General features: G+C 37.3%; 1 protein-coding gene across 2 annotated transcripts; it reads right to left on the bottom strand.

Moving 5' to 3' along the window:
* Positions 1 to 3,946: 3,946 nt before the first annotated feature.
* On the bottom strand, positions 3,947 to 9,139 carry LOC106064703 (protein PRQFV-amide-like). Of its 2 annotated transcripts, none has more exons than XM_013223306.2 (2): positions 8,962 to 9,139; positions 3,947 to 8,817 (listed from the first exon to the last, which is right to left on the bottom strand). In XM_013223306.2, exon 2 carries the CDS (start codon positions 8,601 to 8,603, stop codon positions 4,155 to 4,157), a length of 4,449 nt encoding a protein of 1,482 aa, XP_013078760.2. In that variant the 5' UTR covers positions 8,604 to 8,817; positions 8,962 to 9,139; the 3' UTR covers positions 3,947 to 4,154. The 2 variants fall into 2 exon arrangements, with proteins under 2 accessions (XP_013078760.2, XP_055884004.1); XM_056028029.1 differs by having other exon boundaries at positions 8,976 to 9,139.
* Between the last annotated feature and the right edge of the window lie 1,217 nt (positions 9,140 to 10,356).

The raw sequence follows: 10,356 nt of genomic DNA, 5'->3' as shown, positions 1-10,356 counted from the left end.
CAATTACGGAGAGAAAGAGTTAAAATGTTTTGTTTTTTGTTTGTTTGTATAATGTGAGTTTAGTGTAACTAGAGATTTGCCACGAGTATCGATGAAAGATGAATATTTTTATACAGTCAGTTTAGTGTCAAGTATGTTAAATAGATTCTCGAAAGGAATACATAATAACAAATGCAAAATGAATAACTATTCATGCATGACGTTATTTTACGACCCAGCAGCCCTTCCGTTCGTCAAGGGGGATGTCGGGAAAAGCAAATGCCCACATTGGAAGTCCATCCAAGGAACGTTAGAGTCATGTAATAGGAATAGGAAGAACTTTCTAGTGGGTGTTGACCTTCGGCCTCTGCAGATGGGTGAATGGCGGATGCTTGAAGGCAGAAAGTCGAACCAACCCAGTAATGGTCAATGTCATAGTGGAACTTCAGACAGGACAAGGGGTGTATGGCTCCCGGTCCACGCCTATCTGTTGAGAAAAATCTTTCTCAGGAGTCAAATAGATTCATTCGATTGAAGGATGCTTAGCAGCTCGGATTCCCCGAATCAGACTTTTTTCGAAGGTATTCAGCCAAATACTGCACAGTATTGTAAATCTATTAAGTTACCTGTTACCAACTTTAAAACCAGTTAATTTTCACTTTCCCATTTTTTTTAAATTTAGATGTGATTGATCTCTCATTTCAAGCTAATTAAATAAAAATAAAATTACAAAGATGTTTAATTGAGTGTCAGCACAAAACTGCCTCAGAGTCATAATGTGTAAGCCCTAAAGTCACCTCCTGGAATGTCTGCACAAAGCAGGACCGTAAACTACGTGATGACGTCATTACAGGCGTAGACGACGAAAAGAAAAGTGAAATCAACCACCTACGGACATATCTGCATTGGCTACTGAACGCCTCCTCGGACTTGCACAAGAGAGTTACATAACTGACCACTGGTGTAATAAGTGTTTTTAGGACGTCATTTTCGACGCGTTAATAAGTCACAATATAGTAATGTGGTGGGTGAAGGAAAAAATTCTTAGTCTCACCTATTGGAGTAAATCCTAAACTAATTTATGCTTTGCTTAATGTGCATTCTATAAACATACATTTCGACGCTGTGTGTAAGTTACTTAGTAATATTGACTCTAATTTAAAACATGCAAAATATTTTTAATCCTTTTTTTAATAAGGAACGTTTATCTAAGGGGGAAAAAGTCCGTCCTTACAACTATATCTCCCAATAATGTAGAAGTTATTGTCCTTATTTGATCTCTAACAAAATAATTAAAGACCAATAATTAATTGACTAAGTGGTTAATTTTTTTTAATTGATTCGTGTCCTGTTAGGTACAATAAATGTTTCAAATGTAAAATTGATCCGAGAATGGGTGTGGGAGAAAGAACGAGCACAAATATCGACTGGACCAAACCCGACATATTTAGCCCTATTGTGAATGCTGAAGGATTCACTTTCCATGTTGGTTTCAAACAAAATAATTAATTACCAGTAACTTATTGACAAATTGTTTAATTTTTGTTAATTTATTGATTATGTCTTGTCAATGCCAATGAATAACTGTGCAAAGTTTCAACTTCATCCAAGAATGGGTGAGGGAGAAATAACGTGGACACACTTTTTACCAAACAGACAGACTGACAGAATGAGTGAGTGGGTGAGTTGATATAAGCTTGGTAAAAGTGAAGTTGTAAAACAAGGCATCGAGTCTGTCTTTCTGCAAGAAGAAGTCGTACATGACATTTAAAAGTACGACATTCACATATTTATTTTTGTTTTTTTATTCTTTATTTTTCTCTTTTTCTTTAAAAAAAAAACCAAAAGGTCTCAGAAAATTCCCAATATAAAATTGATTTTATTTTGTATGACATATTTAATTTATTAGCAATATTTTTATTTACGTTTAAAAAAAAACACTTCATTAAGATTTTCTGTCTTGCTGAAGGCATTATACACAAACATAATGCGTCTCGGAGAACCAGCTGGCAAAGAAGGAGTAATTCAAGTCGTAAGGTGACAAAATTTATGACTAGACCTCCAGGTGACGATGTCAAAGTCTGAACAAGAAAAAATATACGAGACACAGACACAAACAGACAGACAGACAGACAGACAGACGGATAGATAGATAGATAGATAGATAGATAGATAGATAGATAGATAAATAGATAGATAGATAGATAGATAGATAGATAGATAGATAGATAGATAGATAGATAGATAGATAGATAGATAGATAAATAGATAGATAGATAGATAGATAGATAGATAGATAGATAGATAGATAGATAGATAGATAGATAGATAGATAAATAGATAGATAGATAGATAGATAGATAGATAGATAGATAGATAGATAGATAGATAAATAGATAGATAGATAGATAGATAGATAGATAGATAGATAGATAGATAGATAGATAGATAGATAGATAGATAGATAGATAGATAGATAGATAGATTTGAATAGAATTGTTTAATATGGCGTAGCACCTTACAGAAGACCTAAACGTCGTGGACACCATCTGGGAAGAGGCTGTGGAAGACGTGTATGGCCGATCTCTATGGAGAGAGCTTGCCGTCCTTTTGCACCACTGAATTCTTTAAGCCAGAATTGAAGACTCTTACATCATAGCACAATCATTTACTATAAACCCTAGTCCAGTCCTGTTTCTTTGGCCAACGGTTAACGAGCAAGGTGTCATGTGGCCAGCAGGACCTCAGGTTCGGAAGCCAAGCGCTTAACCACTCAGCCACCGCAAACCAATATGCGTCTATCACTTGCTTCAAATTAAGTTTTTATTAATTTTTGTTTCAATTCTCCAACTCATTATGTTAATTTTGTTTTGCCAGTTCATATTGATTTTACCCGTTACATGTTTCTAATATATTTTGTTTTTAATCTGACAAATCCACAAAACGCTAAACTCATTGCAAAAGTTGAAAAGTTTTTGAAATTCTGACAGGTTTGAATAAATGACAAGCTAATTAATTGTAAACGTAACAATATATTTTTTTCTGAGCAGATTTCATTTGCACTAACTTGGAATAAATAGGAAAAAAATGTTTTTGTTTATAAATTGAAACAAATAATTTTTATTATATTTGCATTTATTTTTATTTTATTTACTCTTAACAAATGTTTGCAGTATTTGTTGATAATATTAAAAGGTATTTTTGTGGTTTCTTTCTTCGTAATAAGTCCAACTAAGTCATCATGTGCCATGGATTGAGTTCACTACAAGTCTGTAGAGCTGACGCTTGAAAGGTTGACAGTTTGAATCTTCATATTGGCTAATGTTTAGCTCGATATTTTACAACACTTGTCTTCACAGTCATCTAAAAGTCGCTCTAGTCTTTTGTTTCCATTTGATGGTCTGCTGCACATTGTGCTGAGCATTTCATGAATTCGTCAGAGAAGCAACCCAGTTCCCTTCCAAAACTTTCATTCAGATCTAGAAGCTTCTCTTTTTTTTTTTTACTGTGAGTCAGAACTAACAGTTAGGTAACTGTCTTTGTATAGGAGGTCTATCATTTCTTTTGAAAAGTGATGAAAGAATTCTTAATTGTTATGTATGCACCATGTACCTGAGTTTCAGTTCAATATGCAGTTAATAATTAGCTGTGATAGTTTCGTAATGAGCACATAATGAGTACATTTGCTTCATTTTCATAATTTTTGAAACCCTGCTCCAACTCATAAGAAAAAAATAAACTAAAAACAAATATAAGCTTTAAATATCAATGCTTTTTTTTTGTACATTGAAACTAGCAAATGTAAAAACTTTGGCTAGTAGAATTTCTTCTGCAAATTTTTTAAACTTTAAACTTTGAACTAGAGAGGTTTAGTTAAACTTCAACTGTCGTTTATTTGTGTAGCTAAATAGTAGATAGACGACAATAGCAATCGAACCATGAACAAATAAAAGAACAGTGTTAAATATAGTCGGTAACAAGACAACTTTAATGATCTGAATTGTGTCTAGTTTAAACATGTTCAAGATCTTTTTCAATTGTATGATTTTATAATCAATAGTTAAAAAAGTAACTTGACAAAATAATATGGAACAAATTCATCTGCATCGAGTTTGACATCAGTGTAAGCATGGCGCCAGGTAAACAAAGACCAAACAGACTTTTAATAATCTATTCTAAATGCGTTTCAGTTTATTTAATTTTAACTCTCTGACCCTCTTGTCTATGTCTATATCACCATTGTCTCTTTTCCCCACAAACTCTCTGACCCTCTTTTCTATGTCTATATCACCAATGTCTCTTTTCCCCACAAACTCTCTGACCCTCTTTTCTATGTCTATATCACCATCGTCTCTTTTCCCCACAAACTCTCTGACCCTCTTTTCTATGTCTATATCACCATCGTCTCTTTTCCCCACAAACTCTCTGACCCTCTTTTCTATGTCTATATCACCATCGTCTCTTTTCCCCACAAACTCTCTGACCCTCTTTTCTATGTCTATATCACCATTGTCTCTTTTCCCCACAAACTCTCTGACCCTCTTGTCTATGTCTATATTACCATTGTCTCTTTTCCCCACAAACTCTCTGACCCTCTTTTCTATGTCTATATCACCATTGTCTCTTTTCCCCACAAACTCTCTGACCCTCTTTTCTATGTTTATATCACCATCGTCTCTTTTCCCCACAAACTCTCTGACCCTCTTTTCTATGTCTATATCACCATTGTCTCTTTTCCCCACAAACTCTCTGACCCTCTTTTCTATGTCTATATCACCATTGTCTCTTTTCCCCACAAAGTCTCTGACCCTCTTGTCTATGTCTATATAACCATTGTCTCTTTTCCCCACAAACTCTCTGACCCTCTTTTCTATGTTTATATCACCATTGTCTCTTTTCCCCACAAACTCTCTGACCCTCTTTTCTATGTTTATATCACCATCGTCTCTTTTCCCCACAAACTCTCTGACCCTCTTTTCTATGTCTATGTCACCATTGTCTCTTTTCCCCACAAACTCTCTGACCCTCTTTTCTATGTCTATATCACCAATGTCTCTTTTCCCCACAAACTCTCTGACCCTCTTTTCTATGTTTATATCACCAATGTCTCTTTTCCCCACAAACTCTCTGACCCTCTTTTCTATGTCTCTATCACCATCGTCTCTTTTCCCCACAAACTCTCTGACCCTCTTTTCTATGTCTATATCACCATCGTCTCTTTTCCCCACAAACTCTCTGACCCTCTTTTCTATGTTTATATCACCAATGTCTCTTTTCCCCACAAACTCTCTGACCCTCTTTTCTATGTTTATATCACCATCGTCTCTTTTCCCCACAAACTCTCTGACCCTCTTTTCTATGTCTATGTCACCATCGTCTCTTTTCCCCACAAACTCTCTGACCCTCTTTTCTATGTCTATATCACCAATGTCTCTTTTCCCCACAAACTCTCTGACCCTCTTGTCTATGTCTATATCACCAATGTCTCTTTTCCCCACAAACTCTCTGACCCTCTTTTCTATGTCTATATCACCAATGTCTCTTTTCCCCACAAACTCTCTGACCCTCTTTTCTATGTCTATATCACCATCGTCTCTTTTCCCCACAAACTCTCTGACCCTCTTTTCTATGTTTATATCACCAATGTCTCTTTTCCCCACAAACTCTCTGACCCTCTTTTCTATGTTTATATCACCATCGTCTCTTTTCCCCACAAACTCTCTGACCCTCTTTTCTATGTCTATGTCACCATCGTCTCTTTTCCCCACAAACTCTCTGACCCTCTTTTCTATGTCTATATCACCAATGTCTCTTTTCCCCACAAACTCTCTGACCCTCTTTTCTATGTCTATATCACCAATGTCTCTTTTCCCCACAAACTCTCTGACCCTCTTTTCTATGTCTATATCACCAATGTCTCTTTTCCCCACAAACTCTCTGACCCTCTTTTCTATGTCTATATCACCATTGTCTCTTTTCCCCACAAACTCTCTGACCCTCTTTTCTATGTTTATATCACCATTGTCTCTTTTCCCCACAAACTCTCTGACCCTCTTTTCTATGTTTATATCATCATTGTCTCTTTTCCCCACAAACTCTCTGACCCTCTTTTCTATGTCTATATCACCATTGTCTCTTTTCCCCACAAACTCTCTGACCCTCTTTTCTATGTCTATATCACCAATGTCTCTTTTCCCAACAAACTCTCTGACCCTCTTTTCTATGTCTATATCACCATCGTCTCTTTTCCCCACAAACTCTCTGACCCTCTTTTCTATGTTTATATCACCATTGTCTCTTTTCCCCACAAACTCTCTGACCCTCTTTTCTATGTTTATATCACCATTGTCTCTTTTCCCCACAAACTCTCTGACCCTCTTGTCTATGTCTATATTACCATTGTCTCTTTTCCCCACAAACTCTCTGACCCTCTTTTCTATGTCTATATCACCATTGTCTCTTTTCCCCACAAACTCTCTGACCCTCTTTTCTATGTTTATATCACCATCGTCTCTTTTCCCCACAAACTCTCTGACCCTCTTTTCTATGTCTATATCACCATTGTCTCTTTTCCCCACAAACTCTCTGACCCTCTTTTCTATGTCTATATCACCATTGTCTCTTTTCCCCACAAAGTCTCTGACCCTCTTGTCTATGTCTATATAACCATTGTCTCTTTTCCCCACAAACTCTCTGACCCTCTTTTCTATGTTTATATCACCATTGTCTCTTTTCCCCACAAACTCTCTGACCCTCTTTTCTATGTTTATATCACCATCGTCTCTTTTCCCCACAAACTCTCTGACCCTCTTTTCTATGTCTATGTCACCATTGTCTCTTTTCCCCACAAACTCTCTGACCCTCTTTTCTATGTCTATATCACCAATGTCTCTTTTCCCCACAAACTCTCTGACCCTCTTTTCTATGTTTATATCACCAATGTCTCTTTTCCCCACAAACTCTCTGACCCTCTTTTCTATGTCTCTATCACCATCGTCTCTTTTCCCCACAAACTCTCTGACCCTCTTTTCTATGTCTATATCACCATCGTCTCTTTTCCCCACAAACTCTCTGACCCTCTTTTCTATGTTTATATCACCAATGTCTCTTTTCCCCACAAACTCTCTGACCCTCTTTTCTATGTTTATATCACCATCGTCTCTTTTCCCCACAAACTCTCTGACCCTCTTTTCTATGTCTATGTCACCATCGTCTCTTTTCCCCACAAACTCTCTGACCCTCTTTTCTATGTCTATATCACCAATGTCTCTTTTCCCCACAAACTCTCTGACCCTCTTGTCTATGTCTATATCACCAATGTCTCTTTTCCCCACAAACTCTCTGACCCTCTTTTCTATGTCTATATCACCAATGTCTCTTTTCCCCACAAACTCTCTGACCCTCTTTTCTATGTCTATATCACCATCGTCTCTTTTCCCCACAAACTCTCTGACCCTCTTTTCTATGTTTATATCACCAATGTCTCTTTTCCCCACAAACTCTCTGACCCTCTTTTCTATGTTTATATCACCATCGTCTCTTTTCCCCACAAACTCTCTGACCCTCTTTTCTATGTCTATGTCACCATCGTCTCTTTTCCCCACAAACTCTCTGACCCTCTTTTCTATGTCTATATCACCAATGTCTCTTTTCCCCACAAACTCTCTGACCCTCTTTTCTATGTCTATATCACCAATGTCTCTTTTCCCCACAAACTCTCTGACCCTCTTTTCTATGTCTATATCACCAATGTCTCTTTTCCCCACAAACTCTCTGACCCTCTTTTCTATGTCTATATCACCATTGTCTCTTTTCCCCACAAACTCTCTGACCCTCTTTTCTATGTTTATATCACCATTGTCTCTTTTCCCCACAAACTCTCTGACCCTCTTTTCTATGTTTATATCATCATTGTCTCTTTTCCCCACAAACTCTCTGACCCTCTTTTCTATGTCTATATCACCATTGTCTCTTTTCCCCACAAACTCTCTGACCCTCTTTTCTATGTCTATATCACCAATGTCTCTTTTCCCAACAAACTCTCTGACCCTCTTTTCTATGTCTATATCACCATCGTCTCTTTTCCCCACAAACTCTCTGACCCTCTTTTCTATGTTTATATCACCATTGTCTCTTTTCCCCACAAACTCTCTGACCCTCTTTTCTATGTTTATATCACCATTGTCTCTTTTCCCCACAAACTCTCTGACCCTCTTTTCTATGTCTATATCACCAATGTCTCTTTTCCCCACAAACTCTCTGACCCTCTTTTCTATGTCTATATCACCAATGTCTCTTTTCCCCACGAACTCTCTAACTCGTTTGCCGACGAATTCACGAACTCTTTTGTCCTCGGTTCGTTTCTCTACAAACTGCCTTGGCCGCTTCTCTATTGCGTCATTTTCATTGTAAAACTGATCCTCCGATCTTTTCCCCACGAACTCTCTAACCCTTTTGTCCACATCGGTGTTTCCATCAGATGAAAACGACTGCCAGCGGAGATCATCCAAAGACTGCAGTGCGTCACCAGAGCCGGGGTCTGAGGAGACGTTCTCAGAGTGACAAGATTTGGGCAGGTGGAGGATGGCTAGAAGAGTGAGAAATGTAGAGACTTGCGGTAACATTGTAGGGAGACAAAGTGTGACTGTCTGAAGGTGCTTTAAAATCTGTAGGCTAACGCTATTCAGCTCGTCTCAATCAACTGCTCGTCTTCGTATCTTCTAGTTCTCAGCTCTGTCTCAAGACGATGAATATCTGAACACGGTTCATGTGTTGAGGAAGTTGTTCACGTCTCTGGCTTTCAATTGTTCACTTGAATTTTCTGGTTACTTGTTAACTCTGTTGAGTAAATAAAGAGAAAACATGATGAGACTCTTAGGCTTATTGAGGTTCTAGTTACGTTGTTATAAAAAAGAAATACATTTAAAATTGTAAAAATTAAGAAAGAAGACAAATCTAGGGAACACAACAACTATATGTTACCACATCATTATTACTAAAGCTTCAGCACTAAAACAATTACAAAATCAGTTCTGAATTGTATAAGAATACAAATGTCTCTGTAGCTAGTGGTGTTTCTTCAACTTATATATCCCAATTCTACACTTTAATCTACTTAAAGCTTTACGTTCATCTAGAAATGACGTACACACAAAAAAACAAAAAACAGATTAAGCTTCATTTTATATTGACTTTACAAAGCTTATAGGAACTCATTATGTCTGTTTGTTTGGTAAAAATGTCCATCCACATCATTATTTCTCCCACACCCATTCTCTGTGAAGTTGAAACTTTGCACAATTAATCATTGGCGTAGACAAGACATGAATCAATAAACATAAACAACCAATTTGTCAATAAATTACTGGTCATTAATTATCTTGTTTAATACTAACAAGTCAAAATGTATCATTCAGTATTAACAAATACGGCTCAATATGTAGGGTTTCTTTCTCTTAGAAAAATTGAACACGTAATTTCTCCCACACCCGTTTTTCGGATCAAGTTAAAATTTTAAACATGACATGAATTTATTAAATTAATTAACCATTTAGTCAAATGAGAAACATAGTTCTTTCTTTGTTTTTTAAAAAGGACTTTTATATTTTGCTTTTTTTAGTTTTTTTATGGCCTTGTGGCCTCAATAGGGCACTAGAAGTAGGTATAAGACGCTTATTTGTCTAATTATTCATAAGAGTGTTAAGTGGACAGTACAATGATGTTGGAGGAAAAGAAGAATTTATCTTTATCCCCTATTTCTTCCCTTGTCTCTTTCCTCCCTTGTCTCTTTCTTCCCATGTCTCTTTCTTCCCTTGTCTCTCTCCTCCCTTGTCTCTTTCTTCCCTTGTCTCTTTCTTCCCTTGCCTCTTTCCTCCCTTGTCTCTTTCTTCCATTGTCTCTTTCCTCCCTTGTCTCTTTCTTCCCATGTCTCTTTCTTCCCTTGTCTCTCTCCTCCCTTGTCTCTTTCTTCCCTTGTCTCTTTCTTCCCTTGCCTCTTTCCTCCCTTGTCTCTTTCTTCCATTGTCTCTTTTCTCCCTTGTCTCTTTCCTCCCTTGTCTCTTTCTTCTGTTGTCTCTTTCTTCCCTTGTTTCTTTTCTTCCTTTGTCTCTTTCCTCCCTTGTCTCTTTCTTCCCTTGTCTCTTTCCTCCCTTGTCTCTCTCCTCCCTTGTCTCTTTCTTCCCTTGTCTCTTTCCTCCCTTGTCTCTTTCTTCCCATGTCTCTTTCTTCCCTTGTCTCTTTCCTCCCTTGTCTCTTTCCTCCCTTGTCTCTTTCTTCTCATGTCTCTTTCTTCCCTTGTCTCTCTCCTCCCTTGTCTCTTTCCTCCATTGTCTCTTTCTTCCCTTGTCTCTTTCCTCCCTTGTCTCTTTCTTCTCATGT

The sequence above is a fragment of the Biomphalaria glabrata genome, chromosome 4, assembly GCF_947242115.1.
Source record: "Biomphalaria glabrata chromosome 4, xgBioGlab47.1, whole genome shotgun sequence".
In the NCBI taxonomy this organism is placed as follows: Eukaryota; Metazoa; Mollusca; class Gastropoda; family Planorbidae; genus Biomphalaria; species Biomphalaria glabrata.
This window is presented reverse-complemented; position numbering and strand designations above follow the sequence as displayed.

What these genes read in the sequence shown, in the direction of transcription:
- LOC106064703 (XM_013223306.2), bottom strand. Translation starts at nt 8,603, where the DNA reads ATGTTACCGCAAGTCTCTACATTTCTCACTCTTCTAGCCATCCTCCAC.